This window comes from Dipodomys merriami, unplaced genomic scaffold (genome assembly GCF_024711535.1).
Source record: "Dipodomys merriami isolate MVZ:Mamm:240054 unplaced genomic scaffold, mDipMer1.0.p SCAF_56, whole genome shotgun sequence".
NCBI classification, from domain to species: Eukaryota; Metazoa; Chordata; class Mammalia; order Rodentia; family Heteromyidae; genus Dipodomys; species Dipodomys merriami.
In genome coordinates this window covers 2,248,587-2,272,111 of record NW_027206135.1, presented here as the reverse complement: position 1 = coordinate 2,272,111, position 23,525 = coordinate 2,248,587, and the positions used below count along the sequence as shown (strand labels likewise).

Genomic DNA, 23,525 nt, shown 5'->3' with positions numbered 1-23,525 from the left:
GTTTCCATCTGAATAAAATGGGACTAGAAATGTGTGTGTCTTTTTGTTTGTTAATATGGTACAATAAAAAACATAGGCTTCACCACTTTTTACAGTGTAATCATTTAAAGTCTTAAGCCTTATCAGAGAGTGGAGGATTTGTGTTTTAGGTTGTAGGAGGATTTGTGTTTTAGGTTGTAGGGAATACAGAAAACAGGAGGTAATGGTTAAAGGGAGGGGCAAATAGGCTGGCATGCTACCAGGTTAGCTATTAGTAGGTAGTTTGGTTCAAAAACACAGCATAATGATGAACTGAAGTAATATCTGAAAGTTCACCAGCCTTAAATCAGGTAGCCTTATCTTGATTAACTCCATACAAATCTAGTTGCATAAATACTGAGGCTTTAGTGTAATACTTTATATATTCTGGGTATTATGTCACTGTACAAATACTCTTTAGACATTAAGAGGTGTGTCTTTATTGAACATCTGTATCATCAATATTTACTGTCTATAGCACACATCGTATGCTGCAGGTATAAGTGATTAGAAAAAATCATTGTCACTGTGCTTGAAAATTTGATTTTTGCTTGGTGCCTGTGGCTCACAGCTATATAATCTGAGCTACTTCAGATGCTGAGATCTAAGGATTGTGGGTTGAAGACAGCCAATGCAGAAAAGTCTGTGAGACTGCTATCTTCAATTAATGAGCAAAAAACTGGAAGTAGAGCTATGGCTTAAATGGCAGAGCACTGGCTTAGAGTAACAGGGATAGTGTTTGAGTTCAAGCCCCATTATTGGTACCAAAAAAAAAATTGACTTATTTTTCCTAAGTGTGTTTACTCCCTGTTTTGGCTTCATGTTTTAACTAAACGAATTATTCTGTGCTCCCTTCATGGAAAATGGCTGTATGTGCCTCATGTTTTAACTAAACAAATTATTTTCTGCTTCCTGTATGGAAAAGATTTTTTTTTTCTGGCCCAGTGTTTGTTTCAGTATGGATGGGAAACAGTCTCTCTCTATGTACAGGATTGTTTAAAATAAGTCTATTTATTTCATTGTCACTCATGTCTTTGTTGAGAATAGCCCACTTTATGTAGAAGGTCAGTTCCTTTTTTTTTTGCTTTGTACTTTCTGAAGTTGGTCCAAGAACACAACTTCCTTTGATTTTCTTTGATGTTTCTGAGAATCCTAGGTTTTTTTGCAAATGACTGAGCAGACTTTTATGCTAAAGAAATGTCAATTGATAATTTGTTGGAGAATGCCACAGCCTGACTGCCTCACTAAAGCGTGTGTGTGTGTGTGTGTGTGTGTGTGTGTGTGTGTGTGTGTGTGTGTGTGTGTGTGTGTGTGTGTGTGTGTGTGTGTGTGTGTGTGTGTGTGTGTGTATGTGTGTGTGTATGACAGTTTTACAGACGTTTATCAGAGGAAATGACCCAGAGAAGATGGGAAAATATGCTAGTTCCTCAGTCATTACAAACAAACAGAGGACCCCAGGTATGTCATAGCTAATCTGCTCCTTTCATCTCTTAAATTTAACTAAGAAAATCATTCTATAATTATAGAACTTGCCAAAAACAAAACAGTAATATTGTATTACTTTTCATAGTACTTAGTCTGGCCAGCAACCATAGACAGCATTCAGATGTAAGAAAATAGCTTGGTTAATAACTATCAAGTACTAAAATTTTAGGTACAACAATTTTTTTTGTACATTTGACACTGTTAAATACATATTGGCTTGCCAAAGAACACAAATGAATAGGAATTTAATTTATGTCTAACATATGGAGTAAACATGCCATTTATTATGTATTCATTCAGTTTTTCTCTGCTGATTTGAAGATCTTTATGTGTAGCCAGAAGCAGACAGATGTTTTGAAAGGAAACTAGATGTAGTTACTTGTATAATTGTTTCTTTGATTCTCTGTAGGTCTTTTCCCGCCATTAAAAACATAGCGTAGTTAACAAAAGATTTTGTTTCCTTCCCATTTTGTGTGTTTCATGTTCTACCTTATTTTTCCCCTTAGCCAGGAAGAGTAAGAGCTGTGGGAATTGTAGGCATTGAAAGGAAACTGGAAGAAAAAAGAAAAGAAACAGACAAAAATATTTCTGAGGTAATTTTTTTCTTTTTAGTTTAACTCAGAGTTTATTGAATGATATCAAAGTAATTTAACAGATCAGTAACTTGAAATAAGAGAGTCACTCACCAGTCACTGAACCAATCTAAGACTGAGGTAACTCTTAAACTAGTTCTGGTTGGCAATCTTCTTCATCTATGTATATTTATTCTTGGCTTGGCTACAGTTGTGACTAATTCTGTTATTTCTGTAATTTGGAGTATATTTTATTTGCCTCAAGCTCCACAGTCTCCTCCTTAGAGATCTACCTTAGATGGACATCATTTAACAAAAACATATTTAAAAAAGTTATTTGTAGCGAGGCACTGGTAGCTCATACCTATAATCCTAGCTACTCAGGAGGCTGAGACCTAAGGATGGCATTTCAAAGATATTTGGGGCAGGAAAGTCCATGAGACTTTCTTTTTGGGTCCAGTTGTGGGGCCTGAACTCTGGGCCTGGGCGCTGTCCCTCAGCTCTTCAGCTCAAGGCTAGTGCTCTACCACTTGAGCCACAGCACCACTTTCAGCCTTTTTCTTTTTGCTTATGTGGTGCTGAGGAATCGAACCCAGGGCCTCATATATGCAAGGAAAGCACTCTACCACTGAGCCACCTTCCCAGCCCTCCATGAGACTCTTATCTCCACTTAGCCTCCAGGAAACTTGGAGTGGTACTATGGCTCAAAGTGGTAGAGCACTAGCCTTGAGCACAAAGAGGCTCAGGGACAGCATCTAGGCCCTGAGTTCAAGCTCCATGACCAACAAAAAAAATTATTTGTAGAAAGTTAAAAAAACACAATTTGTTTTCTGTTAGAAAATAACATAGAGATTGAAGGCATGGCTCAGGTGGTAGAATGCCTGCCAATGAGTGTAAAATATCAGATACTAAGAGTCCTCATCTTGGACAAAAAACAAAAAAAAAGTAGTTATCCTAGAATGCCATGTAGTTTTAATGATGTAGTTGATTAGAAGATACTTTTAGTGAACTCTTAAGTTTTCTATATAATTATTTTGGAAATTGAGTTAATTTAGTTGAAATAAAAATGTTATCTGAGGCTGTCTCTGGGCAGCTACCACACAGTTTTATACTTAGGATGACTTGGGGACTAGACATATACCATAAGAGTGGCTCAAACCAGCCTGTTGCTTCTACTCAGAGTCAACCTGAAACAAATACATTTCTAAACTTCATTATAAATGAGGAATTGGAGTTAATTCTACTTAAGAAAGAAAAAAACCAGGCTCATGCTTATAATCGTAGCTACTCAAGGGGCTGAAATATGAGGATGGTGGTTTGGAGCTAGCAGAAAAGTCCTTATCTCCAACTAATCAAAAATGCCAAACAGGAGGTAAAGGTAGAGAGAAAGCAAACAAAGCTGAGCAAAAGTGTGAGGTCCTGAATATAAGCCTCAGTACTAGAACAACAAGAAGAAAACCAGTTATGATTAGGTTCTACAATTAGTTAATACACCTAAACATGCCACTGTTGCATTAGTCAGCTTTGTATTATAATTTCTGTAACAATATGCCTGAGAGGATCAATTTATAAACAGGAAAGATTTATTTTAGTTCATAGTTTTAGAGGTTTCGGTCCATGAATTGTTGGCTCTATTTCTTTGATGCTAGAAGACTAGCATTTAAAGTAGGTGTGCTATATCTGTGCAGTACACATTCAGTCACATCTCTCATGGAGTCTGTTTTCAGATTAGGTATGTTTGGGCCACCAGTCCTTATGCTGATCTCTCCTCCAGTCACTTTGGAATCTGAAACTTATTCTCCAGCAGATTCTTTAGGAAGGTCTCATGAGAATAATATTCTGTGTATCTGGCAGATATCTGTGTTTGTGATTTCAGAATTTTTAAAATTTCAAGGATGCTTTTCTGTATTACTATTCTCAAGACCTTCTTCTGGGACTATTTATTAGTTCTGTGGTACAGCTTTCCTGCCTGTCTTTACTATTTTCAGTTTTTCTTTCCAATGCCTTTTATCTCTTTATTTTCAAAACAATTTTTCTTTTAATCCTATCCTGAGTCTTATTACCTGCTTTCTGATTTAGATTGTCTGCTTATAGCTTCCACCACCTTAACATCCTGTAGCACAAGTTGATCTCCTCCATAACATGTCTTTCTGGCATGTTTTCAGTGTACAGCATTATTCTGTTTTGCATTGTCTTTATTCTTACTATAACTGGGTGAGGTTGGACTTTTGACCTTTTGTCGTGGTTCATTTTCACATGGAATTAGTAGCTCTAAACTTTTAGAGTGTGACATGAAGTTTAGGGCAGCTTCTTTTCTTTTTTTTTTTGAAGTATAATTTTATTGTTATTATTAAGATGTTGTACAGAGGGTTTACTATTTCATAAGCCAGGTAATTAGTACATTTCTTTTTGGATAGTGTCACCCCTTCCTTTGCTTTTCCCCAGTTTCCTTCTTCCATTCCTGCCCATAAATTGCATAGTTCATTTCTACGTAGTGTCTACTGAGTCCCAGTCCACCCACTCCTTAGCTGTTGCCATGCATGGTGAGAAATTTTGCTGTTTCCTCCACTTGTTTCTATCTCATTTTTACTTGGGACTTTTTCCTTCCTATTATTACTGCTTTGTTCAATTCAGATCCTGCTTTGGGAAATTGCTCCCCTGTCCTAGAAGAGAAGCCAATGCACCAGTTTCAAGAATTCATAGGCTGCTTCATCATCTTCAATCTCTATTGGGGACTCCTTGGCCTCACCACCTTGAAGTGGGTGAAACCCTCTCAATTCCAGACACTGCCCTCCCACTGGCCTTCCTCACTTTCCTGTGATTACCTGTTGTCTTTTTAGGGTTCTCATGCCCAGATCTGACAGTTGCAATGCTGTGTCAAGACTAATTTTTCCGGGCTGGGAAGGTGGCTCAGTGGTGGAGTGCTTGTCTTGCATGCATGAGGCCCTGGGTTCGATTCCTCAGCACCACATAAGCAAAAAGAAAAAAGCCGCAAGTGGCACTGTGGTTTGAGTGGTAGAGCGCTAGCCTTGAGCTGAAGAGCTGAGGGACAGCGCCCAGGCCCAGAGTTCAGGCCCCACGACTGGACCTTCCCCCCCCCCCCAAAAAAAAAACCCAAAACAAAAACCAAAAAAAAGACTTCTTTTTCCTGCATTAACATCCTGCAGGCCTCCCCACCCACTCTTACCCCCATCTGCTTGTATCTTAAGCTTTCAGTCAATATTGTGGAACTTAGTTTAGTAGTATATATTGTCTATAGGTTTTAGGCTTTTAGATCTGGTTGTCCTGATCACTATTGTATTGGGATTTTTTTTTTTCATAATAAAACATTCTTTCTTTTACAACCCCAACATGTATTGGGATTTTAAAAGATTCAAAGCCTACGCTGCCACAACCCCACCTTCCCAGGCTCTGCTTTCTCATGAAATTCTGACCTTTTAGCATTTAAAGGATTCTTCAAAAGAATTGTTTCAGAGCAAGTGACTAATTTGGAGGCTGGGATTGAGCCCTGAGGTCTCCAGATTGAGGCAAGTGCACAGATGACACAAGTGCACTGTGTCATCGTTATCTGCACTATGCTACTTGGGAGATACTGACACTAGCCTTCCTTAGCAGTACCATTGTCATCCTCTCTGTGTTCACACTTGTAGGACAGTGAACTACCTTGTATTATTTGTATTCCTTTAAAAAATATTGCCATACTACCTTGGTGTTATACTCAAAGAGTTTTTGTTTGTCTTTTGGACAGGGTCTCCCTCTATGTCCCAGGCTGACTTTAATGTCTTAATCCTCCCGCCCTAGACTGCTGAGTGCTGGGATTGTCAGTGTACACTACCACAGCTGGCTCAAAATAAAATTTTTCTCGATATTTGAAATGTTATTCCTTTGTAGTCTATTTTTATGGGCTTAAAGATTTTACATGAGCACTGTGCTCAATTATGCAGATCACTGCTTTATTTAATCCTTACTCTTTACTCTGCTGGGCCCTGTATCAGATTCCTGGACACTGTGGTGATGTGCCAGGCACAGGCAGGCCAGTGGGCATTAATGGCATCTTGAGAAATGCCTCTGAGGAGAAAGTATAGGCCTATCAGGGCCTCTACCTCCTGCTGGTCATCCAGTAAACAGAAGTGTGGACTTATTTCAAGACCTGAAAGATGAGTAGATGTTAACAATGATCAGCAGGATAAGAGGAATTCAGCTAGAGGTAGCAGGATAGACCAAAGTGCAGAATGAAGAATATTAAAACTGAAAATTCAAGCTTGTTAGTAGTTACTGAAACTAATAGCCCAAGTATGACTACAAGTCAGTGAGAAGTGATGCTGTTAGTGTAAGAGGGTACCATTGTTTTCCAAAGTTGGGGTGGAATTTGATTGTGGTAGAGGGTTATAAGGGTCTGTAAAGTAGCTGACAAAATAGTAGTGTGTACCTGCATCTCTCTGGCTTTAACTTTTGTTGTGGATAGTTTTTCCATTTATGTTTTGCTGGTTAGCTTATTCCAAATTTTAGAATAAGAACAGAAAGCTTCTGTTTGTGCTTTCTAGTTACTTAACGTTTCTTATAATTTTACAGACAATTTTAAGGCAATTCTTCTATCTGCTTTCTGTTGACTATAAGCAATAAAGGTTAATACATATATTCCAAGTGGATTCCCTGTTTTAGTGTATCTTTCTATGAAAATATAATACACTATATAGTGATTTTCCATAGCACATTTTATCTTACTAATTTTCATTATATTATAAAGCCAGTCTGTTAATTGTATAAATCAAAGTGTGCCAAGTAAAAATCTTGTGTGCAAAATGTCTGTGTGTTTTACTTTGGGGAACTGAGTTGGTATGTGAGCATGTAAATTACCACCTATTTAAATACTAGTTGACTTAGTTTTAGAGCTGGTGCCTGGAGCTTCTCACAAAGGGCTTCCTGCATCTGTGGCTACTGCTGATAAGAATCCAGTGTTTGAGCCTTTTGTTTATCTGAGGAAATTCCTGTTAGGTGTGTGCACATTCCCCTTTGTTTCCAGTGTTACCCTTAGTCTGCCATAAGAATCTTACACACACTCTATTCTTTTAGCAAAGTCCTTTTATAGATGAGGATACGTCCCTGCAGATGGGCTCAAGCTGATCAGAGCCACCATTATATACATCGAACCTAATGACAAGCTACCTTGTTGATTTAAAACTTAATACCTGTGTACATCAATTCGATAAGAGACTAAACATTAGCAATATTTTCCAGTAATTTGTGGTAATTTAATGAAAGTGTCTGTTTAGGTTTGAAAGGGCCTTTGAAGTAAAATAGGCTGTAATGAGTCAAACGATTGATAGATTTTATTTTGATAATTTTGGTGGTATTCAAATACTTTTGGTCACATATCTGCTATATTCAAAACTACAGGTCTAAAGGTTGGGTTTAATACTTGGAGACTGAGGTACTAGTTCAGTTTAATCACACCTGCTATACAATCAAAGTTATTGTGCCCACAAAAGTTTCCTGCAGCTGTGTTTTGCTATTTGTGATCAGGAAGCTTTGCAATGCCTTTGAATCCTGGAAAAACCAATGAAAGATTCCCTCCACCCCCCCACAACCCCCAATACTGAGGAGCAAACCCAGGCCACAACCCCAGTTTCTGATTTGTGTCAAATAGCAGAAAACAGTATCTTTGTGAACTGTTATTGACATTATCTCTTATTTATTTAACCAATAAATACTATTTCCTCTTAGAAAATTTGGAAGTTTTGTTGCAGTTTGTATTGGAAAATTTATGGTTTCTTAGCTATGATGGATTTAAAAAATAAGATAGATAAGGTATATAATTATTAATGAATTGATACTGGTAAGAAAATTTTATATATATGGGAGAAAAGAGTGTTTTGTTGTTTATAAATATTTTAATTTGGTAGAGTTCAACAAAAATTTCATTTTCATTTCAGGCCTTTGAAGACCTTAGCAAGCTAATGATCAAGGTATGTATCACTCACACCCTAGAAGTACATACAGTCACCATACAGTTTTGAAAATAGAGTTTATCTGACGATACTTGACTAGATGATCTCTTTTTAATCTTCTCTTTTGACAGGCTAAAGAAATGGTGGAGTTATCAAAATCAATTGCTAATAAAATTAAAGAGAAGCAAGGTGACGTCACAGAAGATGAGGTAAAGATGTTTTTTAAAGGCATGAGATCTAAAGTACAATAATACAGTAATATTTTTATGGTTTAGCTGTTGGCTTTCTTTCTTTTCTTTTTTTTTTTTTTAGGGGGCGCCTTTGGGTCTTGAACCCAGGGCCATCCTACCACTGAGCTACCCTTGCAACCTGCTCCCTCAGTTCTCTCTCTCTCTCTCTCTTCCTCTTCCTTTCTCTCTTTCTCTCTCTCTTTCTCTCCTTCCTTCATTCCTTTATTCCTTCTTTCCTTCGTCTCTTTCTCTTTCTCTCTTCCTCTCTTGTTTTTTTCAAGAGCATGTTTATTTGCAAGTGAAAGGAAAGTCATGAAAGGAAAGACTTGAGACTCTCCATCTAGAGCTGGGTCTAAAGAGGAGTCTTCTGCTCTCCTTCTTAATGTAATATTTTATTTCATTTAGAACTTGAGGGTATGTGAAAGCAAAGAAAAAGTAGACCATAGCAATTTTGTTAGTTCTAATGGGGTTCAAGGTTATTTCAATGCTTTTTTTTTTTTTTTAAGACAATAGGAAACAGACTTGCTGAAGTGTTTAAAAGGAGTATTTGGTATATATCCTTAAATTTCTGGTCTGTTTCATTAAATTTGTCTATAATATGAACGTGTCATTTTTCCTTTCTAAGTTTTCAGTCGTGTCATCTGGTTATTATTAAAAATTGCATGGAGATTACCTAACTCTTTCCTCAAACTTGTGAAGTAAATAGTTTGGGGATCAAGATATAAAAATGAAGATAGTTTGATTTTTGCAAGGAATTACTAAAAAATGGACTGTCATATAGTTCACAGAATTGAAATTCAATAAAGAAATGGGTTTATAGAAAAACAATTGAACAGTATTGAATTTATAATGTAAGGATTTCAGGCACTGGGGTAGACAGATTGTTCTGCACAGTATTCTAATGCATTTTCTCCTCTTACTATAGACCATCAGGTTTAAGTCCTACTTGCTGAGCATGGGGATAGCCAACCCAGTCACCAGGGAAACCTATGGCTCCGGCACACAGTACCATATGCAGCTGGCCAAACAGCTGGCTGGAATATTGCAGTCACCTTTAGAGGTAAGGTCAAACCTCAGTGTCCTTTAAAAACTGCATTGAATCATTTCCATGTCATCAGAAACCTTAGGAGCATGAATTCTTTCATAATGTGGTTACTATTAGCCTATATTACTTTTCTCTCAGGAGTATTAAATTAGCTCAGTATACTAATTAATTATTTATCTTTATCTTCTAAATGGCTTACAATTTATCTTTACCTTCTAAATTGCTTACAATATCCATTTCAGGTATCTATCTATGTATATATTTAAATATATTTGATAGGAGGATATTTTTTTCAGTACTAGAGTTTGACTTCAGGGGCCTCAAGCTTGCTAGACAGCACTCTGCCATTTGACCCATGCCTCTTAACCCCCTTGTACATTGATTATTTTAGATAGGGTCTCACTTTATGCCTAGGCCATCCTAGGCCAAGAGCCTTTTATTTGTGCTTCTTTGTGTCATTGGATGTCAAGTACATGCCACTACACTCAACCATTGATTGAGATGAAATCTTTCCAACTTCTTTGTGCCCATGCTGGCTTCTAATTATGATCTCCTGATCACCCTAGCTGGCCTCTCAAGTAGCTAGGATTATGGGCTTGCTTGAGCCATCCAGCCTGCCTGATAGGAAGACTTTACTTTCAAAAAAATAATCCCTACTACTCAGGAGGCTGAGATCTGAGAATCAAAGTTCTGTGCTACCTGAGCAGACAGATCTCCAATTAACCAGCAGGAATCCAAAATTGGAATTGTGGTTCAAATGATAGACTACCAGCCTTGAGGGAAAAAGCCAACTGAGAGCAATAAACCCTGAGTTCAAGCCTCAGTATTGGCACAGACAACACATACACATATACATATATACACACACATTCCCTCCATATGTCCATATATTTGTATATATACATATACATGTATATATAATAAATATCTAGTCTTTCATGTATATTAATTTATGTATATTAATTTTATTATATAAATTCTTCTAGTTTAACAGTTTTCAAGTGATGAAACCTCTGTTGAAACACTTTTTTTTTTTTTTGGCAAGTCCTGGGGCTTGAACTCAGGGTTTAAGTGCTATCCCTAAACTTCTGCTCAAGGCTAGAGCTCTACCACTTGAGCCAAGCTCCACCTTTGGCTTTTTTGGTAATTCATTGGTGATAAGAAACTCTATTAAAACACTTCTTTAGAAATATTTTTACATTTCTAAAGAGGGTTTTTAAAATAATGTGGATGTGCTGGGCGTTGGTGGCTCACGCCTATAATCCTAGCTACTCAGGAGGCTGAGATCTGTGGATCATGGTTTAAAGCCAGCCCAGGCAGGAAAGTCCGTGAGACTCTTATGTCCAGTAAACTACTAGAAAACTGGAAGTGGCGCTGTGGCTCAAGTGGTAGAGCACTTGCCTTGACCTAAAGAGCATAGGGAGAGTGCCCAAGCCTAGAGTTCAAGCCCCATGACTGACCCCCCCCACCAAAAATAAATATGGGTGTTACTTAGAGAATTGTGCTATTAATAAATTGATATTTGTAAGAAAATTTCATAAATCTATGTCAGAGGGGCATAGCTGAAATAAGTTAAAGCACTGAAGTATCCTTTTATAACATGGCATAGAGGCCCTTCTTTTCATTTAGACAAATGCTGAAATAGTACAAACACCGATTTAACATGGCTTGGTATCTTAAAAAAGCTTGGTAAAAAGTGTTAGAATTTGTGACTTCACTCTGATTATGATTTCAGTTACAAAGAGCTCAAGTAGACTGATGGTAATTCTGATTCTCACTTTTCTTTCCTATTTAAACAGGAACGAGGGGGAATCATGTCACTCACAGAGGTGTATTGTTTAGTAAATCGAGCTCGAGGAATGGAAGTAAGAACATCATGTTTCCATGCTCTTTCAGTTAAATATAGTCTTTCTTGATAGAATACAAATTCCCTTCCAGCAGCTACTACCATTTGGGGAAAGGTTGTAAATATAAAGCTATTTTGAGAAGTGTTGTGGTGAAGTGGGAAGAACCCTTCCCTGGGATCTTGGAAGGAGAGTCTGTTCCTGGTTTTGCCAGTGCTTTGCTAAGTGGCCTCAAGTAGCTTATTTAACCTCTCTGGGACTCAGTTTTCTCCTAAGATTAGAGTTTAGATTGTTGCCCTTCAGCACTACTGTTCTGTGTGTTATTATAATGACTGAGGCTGTGCACAAAGCCCTTTTCTTCTATAGCTTACACTTTAGAATTTATGCAGCTGAACCCACATTGCCGTGTAGGCAGCTCTGGTCACCCTGTTCCTCTGGCTGAGTATCAGCAGGGACTGTTCTGCCCTTCTCCTTACCCTGTCACCTTCAGACAGCCTTAGCTTCTGGTCAGCTGGCATCTCCATAAAACTTATCTATATCTTTCCAGCCATCACTCCAGTCTTATGAGTGAAGCTTCTGTTCTGTTCTGTGTTTTATTTGCTAGTTGTAGCAGCCATCCATGAGTATTTTTACTGTCTGCCTTACATACTGCAGTGGTATTACACTTCTTACTCAGTGTGGTAGCTACTCTTACTATCCTCATCTCTGGGATTACTTGGGGATCAGGAAATAACTCAACCAAGGCTACACCCAGACATAAAGGTTTAACTCCAATTTGGAATCAGGCCTGTCTGGCCCTGGAGCCATCCTGTGTGATTCAAAGCTGTGCTTGTCCCTCCCTGTCCTCCACTGTGCAGACTGTAGGCCTGGACTATCCAGAAGTACCCCTTGTAGCTAAAGGTGGCCATGTGGACTTAGTACACAATAAAGAAGTGTTAAATGAGCCTGTAATCCTAGCTACTCAGGAAGCTGAGATCTGAGAATCATGATTTGAAGCTAGCTCAGGCAGGAGACTCTTATCTTCAATAAACTACCAAAAAGCTAGAAGTAGAGATATGGTTCAGGTGATAGAGCACTAGCCTTGAGCAAAAAGAAGCTTAGGTTCAAGCCTCAGGACTGTCACCAAAAGAAAAAGGAAATGGCAGTATCTCATATTTCGTGTGTGTGTGTGTGTGTGTGTGTGTGTGTGTGTGTGTGTGTGTGTGTGTGTGTGTGTCTGTCTGTCTGTCTGTCTGTCTGTGTGTGTCTGTGCGTCTGTGTGTGTATACTCATGCATGCTAGAGATGAAGCACAACCTTGATGCATGCTAGGCAAGTGTTCTACCACTGAGCAACTCTCTCAGATCCCCATTTTTACTATTTTTGTGACTACTAAAAAATGTAAAGTTATACATGTGGCCTGAATTATATCTGCTTTGGGGGGTGTGTGTGTGTGTGTCTGTGTGTCTGTGTCTGTGTGTATGTGTCTGTGTCTGTGTCTGTGTGTACTACTACTGGGGCTTGAACTCAGGACCTGTACTCTCACTTGGCTTTCTTGTTCAAGACTGGTGCCCTACCACTTGAGCCATAGCTCCACTTATGTCTTTTTGCTAGTTAATTGGAGATAAAAGTCTCTTGGATTTGTCTGTGCTATCTGGCTTTGACCTCAGTCCTCAGATCTCAGTCTCGTAACACCTGATTTAGAGAGCACTGCTTTAATGAATCAGTATGTTCTTTCATTAACCCCTTTTGCCTTGTATTGTAGATTCTCATCTACAATGTTTGGTGATTTGCTGATTTTTCATTTCCTATATTTAGTGGCATGACAATTATGTAGCATCACTCTATTACTTTGCAATATAAACTGTATATCTTTTCCCCATTAGTTGCTCTCTCCAGAAGACTTAGTGAATGCCTGCAAGATGCTAGAAGCACTGAAATTACCTCTCAGGTAAGGAACCTCCAAAGGGAGTTTACCACCTGTAACTATTATTTTGCACCAAGGAGACCAGAAAGCTCAGCCAGGCTTACCACCCAGAACAGCAAGCCAAATGTTCTTAAAACAACATTGTCTTTGAGCTGAGTTCACCCAGCACCACATCTTCTGTCCTCCTGGCTTTTAGCCTATCAGGGCTGGGCATGTCCTAAGGATCCCCTAGTCAGACTCTGACTTGGAAGAAGATAAGTATGTGAGCTCCTCCCAGGAGGTCAGAATAACTAGCTCTCTTCCTGTAGATAATTTGTGTTGGTCTCTGCAGAGTCGCAAGTGTGGGATTAAGCTGTGAATTGTATGCTCCTTATCTTCAGGCTAAGAAAACTCTGTAGTCAGGCATATTTTGTTAGCATTTATTGTAGTTCATAACTTTATTATCTGTTAATTCATGGGCTCTTCAGTTGTGCCATAGTAACCTGTGGTCATTGTTTTAAATGTTCTGTTATTAATACTATCCTCAAGCCTAGGCATAAAGCAAAGTAAAAAGTGTTTGCTCCTCCTTAGTAGTAGACTATCCCAGATGATTCATGGTTTTGTTCTTGCATCTCTGGTTATTTTCAGGCTCCGGGTTTTTGACAGTGGTGTCATGGTAATTGAGCTCCAGTCCCACAAGGAAGAGGAAATGGTGGCCTCAGCCCTGGAGACGGTATGTGAACCCGGTTTCCTCTAGCCATTAGGGCTTGCCACGAAGACCCAAAGGCTACGCAACTTGAAAAGCAGGATTTCCTGTTGAATTTGACTTTACTAAAACATAGTTATTTCGCAGACTCAATTAAAAGCGGTTTATTGCTGTGTGCTAGTACCTGTTATCCTAGCCGCTTAAGAGGTTGAGAACCTAGGATCATGGTTCATGGTTCAATACCAGCTCAGACAGGGCCAAGTCTCTTATTTACAATTAAGAACCAGTGGAGCAATGGCTCAAGTGGTAGAGTGCTTGCCTTGAGCAGAAAAGCTCAGAGATAGTGCCTAGATCCTGAGTTCAAGCCCCAGGATGTGTACGTGTACACACACACACACACACACACACACACACACACACACACACACACACACACACACACACACACACACACACACACACACACACACACACACACACACACACACACACACACACACACACACACACACACACACGAAGTGGTTTATTGCTACCAATGATATATTTCACTTAACCAAAGTCATATATTGAAAACTTTGTGAGGCTTCTTGATTCTCTTAACCTTTTAGGAGTAGCAGAGTTAAGAGTTAGTGCGCTTCTCTGTTGAAGCTCAGGGTTTTTACATCAGTAAAAGACCCAGCTGTTCCTATATAGATTCTTTACTGAAGTATGCAATAGATACTCCAGTAGAATTTTGTTATGTGTATCTAATAGCTCCTTCTGGCCTCCAGTGTAGGGCCCTGTTACATCGAACATCTTATAAATGGCTCCAAGTTGATATGTGCCCTCTGTTTTATTTATTCTGGGTCTGTTAACCCCATAAAATTAAGCATTAGTTAAGATTTCATTCTACAATGACTGTCTACTTTTAGTAAAGAAATACAGTAAATTGTTTCCTGCATGGATTCTGCCTGAGCACTTCAGTGTAGGAAAGTAATCACATTTTTCCTGCTGTGTTGTGATTAGGTTTCAGAAAAGGGATCCTTAACATCAGAGGAGTTTGCTAAGCTTGTGGGCATGTCTGTCCTCCTGGCCAAAGAAAGGTACGTATGCCCTTGCTTTTCATGACAACTTGTTTTTGTGTTCGGAATGGACAGTTAATCATGGATTTTTCTCTTTATTCCCAGGTTGCTACTTGCTGAGAAGATGGGCCATCTTTGCCGAGATGATTCAGTAGAAGGCTTGCGCTTCTATCCAAATTTATTCATGACACAGAGCTGAGGATTTTGTACTTGAAATACTTCTTGGCCGTACATTTGTTTCATGTAGAGGTATTGTGACATTAAGACATGAGATAAACCCTGATCAAACAGAATTTGTTAGAATTCTACAGTATCATATAAAACTCTTTTCATCTTTCTCTAAATACTATGGAAAACATTATAGGAAACTACAGAAAAGTGAATGTCAATAAGGATTTAAAGTCATTCTATGGTTATTCAGAAACTTCTGAGTTTAACTTGAAACATGATGGGTTTTAACTTGATCCCCAAAGGGGAAACAATTTTATAAAGAAGGGAATTTAAGTCTTTGGGGAAGGAAAAAGAGAGGTTGCATGTTTGAGCAGATTAGATTGCTTATTTCGATGTGATTAAGATTCACAGAATTGTAAACATTTTCCTCTGTGTTTGATGTGCCCATGGGGGGTTTTCATGGAGGAAGTCAGAGCAATAGTGTCATTTAAGGACCTGACAACATTGGAACCAAATATCAAACTGCAGAATGCCACCAAGACTCTTTCTAAGGGCTTTCAAAATAGCCATAACAGACCAAATAAAACACCTTTGAAAAAAGAGAGGAAAAGGGGTGTGGCTCTAACACTTGTCTAGCATGCAAGCATGAGGCTTCCCAGCAGTTGGGGAGTAGAGGAGGAAAAGGAGAAAATGTTTGACTTGTGTCTATATACTGCACCTAATTTCTCTTTATTTTTTAAGTGATGATTTTTTCATGGCTGGCATTTAAAGAATGTGACTGTGTCATTTTGCTTGAAAAATTTGTGGATTTTGAAACTGAATTAAAGAGCTGTATGGATTTGCCCAGAGTTATGATTACAGATCTGAGAGGGAGACGGCATAGGAATTCCCGAAGATTGTTGTCCTGGTGGAAGGGCAGAGGAGACCTTGAACCTCACAGGAACTTCAATGCTCTTTGACCTGGAAGTCAAGAATAGGAAATAGAAAGTTAGGAGTTAACATGTCTCCTTTTTCCTTCTTTAAGGGGTCTCAGCACTGAACTAAAAATTTTTTTTTTCTATTGTATTCAGCAATATGTTTTTCTTTTTTTTTATCCTACACATTATAATTTGTGTGGAGGAACCATCACATAAAAAAGTATTTCTGATAACAAAAACTGGTGACTTTTGCCTGTAGATTGCTTGAGGTTTTTTTTTTTTTCCTTTTGGTCATGGGGCTTGAACTCTGGGCTTGGGCGCTATCCCTCAGCTCTTCAGTTCAAGGTGAGTGCTCTACTGCTTGAACTACAACGCCACTTCCTGTTTTCTAGTGGTTTATTGGAGATAAGAATCTCACAGACTTTCCTGCCTGGGTTGGCTTTGAACCGTGATCCTCAGATCTCAGCCTCCTGAGTAGCTAGGATTCCAGGCATCAGCCACCGGCGCTGGCAGATTGCTTGAGTTTTAAACCAGACATCTGGTCTCCATTTGTTACTATGCTACAATGTACAGCATACTGGTATTACCTCAAACTCAGGGACCCCACAGGAAAAAAAGAGATCCCCCTTTCTGAAACTGAAGTAGAAAGAAACTGGTGGGTTTGGCCACACCTCTGGAAGAGCTAGCTGGAAGAAAACTGGGGGAGGGAGGTCTAGTTCCACACTCCAGGATTTCTAGTACATTTATAGTGGGTGATACAGAAGCCACTACCAAAGGCTACTGCAGATACCCTTTGGGGAAGTGCCAGAATCCTCAGCCATAGACCCAGGGATCCCAACTCTTGATTCCTCCTTGAGAAGTGGCCGTCATTGCTTTGTGTCCTCCAGTTACATAGGAATGCTATGATCAAGGCAGCTTGCTTTAGTCTTCACTTTCAAAGTTGTCACTGACTCTTCATTGTGGTGACACATCCCCTAATTACCTCATTGCTCAGCCTCAGGTTTATTTAGGGGTTAATTCAGTGTCTGGCCACCCAAGTCTTTTAGGGGTTAGTTAGATTGTTGTGTAACTTTGTTTGTATGTCTTGCCTTTCTCTGGGTTGCTTTCTCTGTCCTGTCTCATGGCTCTTGCAGAATTAACACAGACAAATGTAAATGCATTCATATACACATGACACACAGTGTCTCACCTGGTGAAGGTTCTTAAAAATCAACAATGATAGTTTAAGAGCAATTGCAATAAAAGTTCCAAGAGAGGTTATTGGAGCTACTGGATCTAGTTCTTTAATGGTTTAGACTCATTTCAGCCAACCTATATAATTCAACATATTTAAGTGACAAGTTAGATTACTGATTAATCTAAGTTGTAAAAGTGAATTTAAGAGGAAGAAAAGTGACATTCAAATATACTTTGCCAATGTCACATTAAAAATAGTTATGACTGCTTCTATATTATTTTAAAGTGGGTATTCTTTGCTGTTTCCCAGATTTCTATGTATATATTTATGTTTTGCCAAACGAGCTATTTATTTTGGTAGAGGGTATGTTTAAATACAACCAATCAGGCCCTAAGTGGGAAAAACAAAAAAAAAAAAAAACAAAAAACAGCTCTACCTTGGTGCTTATCACTCTGTAATCATTGTTTCTGTTTTCTGAAGTCTGCTGTAAGGACCATGTATCTCTTTGTAGCTTTATGGTTATGGGATATTTATAGTCACTGTCAAGAAAACTTTTTTTTACAATGTATAAGTGAATATTTTTTCCAGATTAAATAATTGGTCTTCATGTATATAAAGTAAAATTATTGCAAAGTTTTAAGGTGATTTTCTTACTTGGGTATTCTTTTTTAATACTCTGAAAATTACATGAAAACATTAAATCTTTCATCATAGAAAGTCAATATATTAATAATTTCTTTTAGATTTTTATAATTAGCATTACTTATAAATTTTTATGACTTTTATGAATTTTAGTTATCTTTGAAAATGGAAAATGAGTCACGAATTGTTCTTTTCTTCTTCCTTTTGTTGTGAATGCACTCTAGGCTGACCCTGTGTGACCACATGAGTGTCTGTCTGTCTCTTGTCTCTTATTCCACTTCCAGACTATGCTGGGTGAAGTGTGGATTCATTCTTTCACCACCTGCATACTCAAGTACCTAAAATGGTTCTTTTTTGTCCAACAACCTCAGTCTTCACTTCAGTACAGTGGAGTTACAACTTGAAAGGTGATTAGGTTTTAAAGATTTGCCTAGAAACAAAATCAACATGCTCAAAATGATCCTCGAAAAAAAATCTCTTAAATTGCCAATAAAGTTCTCATTACAGTTTTAATCTGAATCTCTGTGTAGTGATATATAGATATGAATATATTATGCATATAGTAAATACAATATATAATTAAAATGCATTATCAACACTAGGCTTTGTAGCATTAATGATACTGTTTTAAAATGTCTTTCTTTTGCCAATAGTGGTGGCTGGATTTATGTAATCTGTTGCCAATTCCATTATTAGGATAGATTTAGAGTGTAAGCTCCACAAGGGCAGAGAGATTTATAATTGGTTTGACTGTGGATATATTCCCTGGGCCCAGAATAGAAACTGGCACACAGTCAGCATTCAATAAATATGTACTGAATGAACGAACTTTGATGTAAATATCTATTTATGATTTGGCTCTATCCTACTTTAGCTCCCATCCAATCCAGTGAAACCATATTTTGAAATACATGGGAATTCTGGGGCACTCAGCAGTGGGTATGATATGTAGTGAATAAGATGTAGCCCCCTGCCTTAAAAAGAGGTGGCTTCAGGGGGTGGGAAGGTGGCTCAGTGGTAGAACGCTTGCCTTGCATACATGAGGCCCTGGGTTCAATTCCTCAGCACCACATATGCAGAAAAAAAAAGCCGGAAGTGGCGCTGTGGCTCAAGTGGTAGAGTGCTAGCCTTGAGCTGAAGAGCTGAGGGACAGCATCCAGGCCCAGAGCTCAGGCCCATGACCTGACCCCCCCCCCCCAAAAAAAGAGGTGGCTTCATTGGGAAACTATACATGGAAGCAACGTTCACCAAAGGTAGAGTGAGATAAGTGTCATGGAAGGGGCAGAGGTACCATGTGAGACCAACAGAGAAAGGAGCTCTGATGGAGGACTCTGGAGTCTATGGGAAAGGAAGAACTGGTAAGCTAGACTCACAAAGACAGAGAGATTGCCAGTGAGAGGAAGGGGCAGGGTCACAGGAACAGCCTGAGGTGTGCCCCCTTCCTGTTCCTGGACATGTTTCTCTTGTCTGCCCAGACTTCCTTTCATTGCTTATTCACACCCACCCACAGTAGGCCAAATCCTACCTGTTCTCAAAAAATCTGTTTCCCTGGATTTACAGCTCTGCTGTTTCTAAATTCCAGCAACATTATTGTCTGTCCCATATACTTGCCTATGTTTTGTCTTGTACTCTTAATTCTTGCCTTGATGCCACAGGCAAATAGAGACTTTGATTCCTTTAAGTTCAAAGTTCTTCTCCTAGGTCATAGGCCTCACAGTAGGTCTCTGTGACTGAACAGCATGACTTTGGGTGATAGCCCATTCTGGAATTCACAAGCAACCCTAAATCTATGTCTTTTATCCTTTTCTCAAGAGGCTCTCAACCAGACTCATCATAGCAGAACCTGTCTGATATCTGAATGGTCTTCCTTAAATTCCAACACATGGACTATCTTCACCATGTGCAGAAGCACTGCTGAAAAGTCAGGCTACACATACAAAATCTTGTTTTTACAAGCTGCTATTACAGTGGGTCATTCGTCTTCTTACGTCCTGGTATGAAATAGTGAGTCAATCACAACTTTCATCTCCCAGCATTCCTTAGGGAAATAAAGATCTCTCTCTATTGAGTGCACTCATTTCACACATTCTGCACAGGTCACCAGAGCAGTGGCTGACCCAGAATGAGAATTTGTTGTATCTTGAGAACCATTTTATTTTTGTGCCACATCAGGGGCTTGAACTTGGCATCATGCTCTTGGTTGGCCTTTCACTCCAGGCTGGTGCTGCTGTACCTCTTGAGCCTCCATTTCTGAGAACCAGTTTTTGTTCAATATTGACAAGACCCCTGGTTAAGAAATTGTTTTTCAATCCCTTTTTATGTGACCTTCAGAAATGACTAAATTATACTTTTATCTAAAGAAGACAATAAGTTGACAACAAAAATTTAGACAAAATGACCAAGCATTCCAAAAAAGGGATTATTTTTAAAATTACCAAGTATATGGGTAGAACTACTTGGACCTGGATTTAGGTGCTCCCAGCTCTGAGATGTAGCAAAAAGCCACTCCAAACCCTTTTGAAAGGTTAATATATGGCAAGTTTACCTTATGGATGCTTCACCTTCTCACAAAACTTCACTGTAGGTACTATGTGACTGTAATAGTGAGAAAAGGAGGAGTTAAGTTAGTGGCCTAGAGTTCTGGATGAAGCAGGGTTGAATATTAGTCTGTCTTAATGTTAGTGGATGAGAGTATTAGATGAGACCATCTTACCGTTGTGAAACAATAATAACCCTAGCCAGGCACCTGTGCCTCACACCTGTAATCCTAGCTACTCAGGAGGCTGAGATCAGAGGATCATGGTTCAAAGCCAGCCCTGGCAAGAAAGTGAGTGAGACTCTTCAATAAACCACTCAAAACCGGAAGTGGCGTTGTGGCTCAAGTGGTAGAGTGCTAGCCTTGAGCTGAAGATCTGAGGGACAGTGCCCAGGCCCAGAGTTCAAGCCCCACAACCAACAACAACAAATAATAATAATAACCCTATAGCTTTCTTTGAGACTTAGATTGGATGGGTTTAAGTAGTCCTGCCAATATTAACTATTGGATGAGAAAAGTACTTAGAAAATTTGATACCTCTCCTAACATGTCAGTGAATAGTGTTGCCATTTAACAGATGAAGTGATAGATTCAAGGATCTCAGTATGGCCTACTTTTAAGTGCCTTGAAAATCAAGGTGAACCAGTGAAATTCACAGAGGTTAAGTGAGACAAGTTTTGACAAATGCATAGTAAATCCATGCAGATTCCTAACCAACAATACAAGTATGGGCCTCTTTCCCTCAAACGTTTCCTGGTTCTTCTTTTCAAGCCCAGGCTCTCCTGGGGCTTGGTCTGAATGAATGGTAATAGGTTTGTTATTAATTTTGTCTGTTAAGTATTTTGGGGGGTTTTGTTTGTTAGTTTTTGTAAAACCAGTGACATACTACACATTATCCAGCAACAAGCACAGTTGTAAACGTGAAACCCATACTCTAAAAAAGACAAACTGCCTGCTGCAGGTGGCTCACACCTGTCACCCTGGCTACTCAGCTGAGATCTTAGCATTATGGTTCTAGGCCAACCAAGGCAGAGAAGTCCACTAGATTCCTATCTCCAATTAACCAGTAAACAGCCAAAAGTGGAGGTATGCTCATGTGGCAGAGCATCAGCCTTGAGGGAATAAAAACAAAACCCAAGAGTACAAGGCTCTAAATTCAAGCCCCAGTATGGACACACACACACACATACACACACACACACACACACCACCACCACCACCACCACCACCAACAACAACAATAACAACAACGAACTTCAACATAAGGGATTAGTTATTTTTAATTAGCCAAGTCTGGCTAAGAGAAGAAAAGCGCAGACGCCGTGTACCTGAATGGTGAGCTTTCCAAACGCTTCAATGACATTTGGGAAAGCAACTGTACCCTCACATATCATGCCACTCCGATTGCTTTTATATGTCTTGGAAGAAAGTGAATTTGCAGGAGAATAATGAAGTGTCTGGAGACTGCTTAAGTCCCTGGGGCTCTGTCGTAGACCGTGGGCTGAGGGTGCACGCGTGGATCTGTCCGCGGCGGCCTGTGCCCCCTCCTCCAGGGCCCTCTGGGGCGCGCACGTTTCCTGCGGGTTTCCTGTCCAGCAGTGGGCAAGCTGGAGGCGGGCAGGAAAACTTGCACTGCCCCATAGGGGCGGGGGCGGGGGCGGACCTCGCCCGGTCCGGAATGACCCCCGCCCTCCCTCCCGGTGTTGTCCGGGACTGGCAGTGAGAAAGGCGCGCCGCGGGGCCAGGGGCGCAGTCCCAGGACGCGCGCTGCTCGGCGCGCTGCCTCGCGGCCCTTAAGCCCCCAGCCCCCCTCCCACTCCCTGGCCCCCCAGCCGGATCCACTTCGCCTTTTCATCCGGTCCAGGGCCTCCGCCCTCCCTTCCCCGCCCCAGTCCAGGTAAGAAGAGCTTTGGGCAGCCGGGTGCTTGCAATCGGGTGGACACTCCTTTGTGGCGGGGACCCTGGGAGGCTCCGCTGGGGTTGGGAAATGCCCAGGACCCAGCCACCTCCCACAGCCCAAAAGCAAGCACAGGTAGACGGCGGCGTCCCCTCCTTCCACCGCCTGCACCCCCTGGACTTAACTCTTTAAAACGTAGGTTTCACCTCGCGGTAGTTTTTAACCTGCCTCTCTCTGGGGGCCAGTGTGGCGGGTGGTTGAGTCCACATTGTTGGGATCGTTTTGTTTTGTTTTGTTTTGTTTAATCGCAGCCTGGGTTACTAACGGTTGCAATAAATAAATAAATATTTCTTAACCCAAAGAAATCTTTTTATAGCGTACAAACACTATCAGGTAAGGGTTTTAGGTTGGCCACTGCCGGCAGGCTGGATTTCCCAGCCTGAACTTGACCTGCCACCTAGAAAAAGAAGAGCAAGGGACTTCCCAGGAGAACGGCACCCCAAACCCTGGGGTCCTGGCAGAGTGACCCCCACCAAATATATAAATGAGGCCTGCTTATATGAAGGGCTTTGGAATTGAGATCTCTTTTCATTAAGATCCTTTGCGGGGAGATAGACTCAAGATCACACGCACGTTTGTTAGAGAGACAAACTCACTTTGCTTCTTCCTTTTATTCTTTTTGGTAAGTCATGGGTCCCAAGCATTTTCTTTTGGGGACAACGTTAAAGGGGAGTGATAGAAGTGTTTACCTAGCTGGTTTCAGCAGAAAACATGAAGCTAAGGCTGAGTGATAGACAGGGTAGTCACTGGGAATTTTCACAACTTCTCCTATCTGCTTAGCTGATACTTATGAAACTCGTCTATAAACTTTCTGTATATGAATGCCATGTACTGTTTCTCTCCCCCCACCCCCTCCCCGACCAAGGGCCTCATGCCTGCTAGGCAAGCAGTCTACCACTGAGCTAAAACCCAGCTCCTTCCAAGTAGTTTCAAATGTATTGAAAATATCCTTAACGTCTTATTTTCTTAAAATGATTCTCAATTTAACTGGTCATGGAATTGGAACAGACGTGGAAAGAAAATAAGTAATCAAGGTAGAAAAAAATTGAGGCATATTATGATTATGATCAGACTCTATATTATTATGTACAGGTAGGCTAGTTTATTTTTTAATTCCATCTCTGTTCAGCTCTAAATATAGATTATCACACACAAGTCTACATTTAACTGGTCATTAGCAAAAGCAGAAAAATATAATCATAAAATCAGTTATGATTAAAGGCCTTAAAAAAAAGACTATCATGGAGAAGCAAGCAATTTGGGAAATGCCAGTTCAGCTTTTGGGAGGTTGGTACTAAATATCAGTGACTTGGAGGAAGATTTTTTTTC

The 23,525-nt window shown here is 39.9% G+C and overlaps 2 protein-coding genes across 6 annotated transcripts in view; both read left to right on the top strand.

The window, feature by feature from the left end:
- Positions 1-18,216, top strand: part of LOC138812162 (vacuolar protein-sorting-associated protein 36) — a 32,763-nt gene extending 14,547 nt beyond the window's left edge. The window contains exons 5-15 of one of the 3 annotated variants that reach the window (XR_011367559.1): positions 1,387-1,476; positions 2,010-2,096; positions 8,009-8,041; positions 8,155-8,232; positions 9,179-9,313; positions 11,098-11,163; positions 13,007-13,071; positions 13,675-13,759; positions 14,741-14,817; positions 14,902-15,045; positions 17,928-18,216. Coding sequence is in view for 2 of the 3 variants with exons in the window: in XM_070000114.1 (XP_069856215.1) it covers positions 1,387-1,476; positions 2,010-2,096; positions 8,009-8,041; positions 8,155-8,232; positions 9,179-9,313; positions 11,098-11,163; positions 13,007-13,071; positions 13,675-13,759; positions 14,741-14,817; positions 14,902-14,995 (810 nt within the window). In the remaining variant the exon portion in view is untranslated. Of the gene's footprint in view, positions 1-1,386; positions 1,477-2,009; positions 2,097-8,008; positions 8,042-8,154; positions 8,233-9,178; positions 9,314-11,097; positions 11,164-13,006; positions 13,072-13,674; positions 13,760-14,740; positions 14,818-14,901 lie in introns of all 3 variants that reach the window. The other 2 variants (XM_070000114.1, XM_070000115.1) reach the window with 2 other exon arrangements.
- A 3,747-nt stretch (positions 18,217-21,963) lies between these two features.
- Positions 21,964-23,525, top strand: part of LOC138812161 (thrombospondin type-1 domain-containing protein 1) — a 36,252-nt gene continuing 34,690 nt past the window's right edge. For 2 of the 3 annotated variants that reach the window (XM_070000113.1, XM_070000111.1), the window contains exon 1: positions 21,964-22,136. The gene's annotated coding sequence lies outside the window, so the exon portion shown is untranslated. Of the gene's footprint in view, positions 22,137-22,760; positions 22,819-23,525 lie in introns of those variants that run through there. The other variant, XM_070000112.1, reaches the window with a different exon arrangement.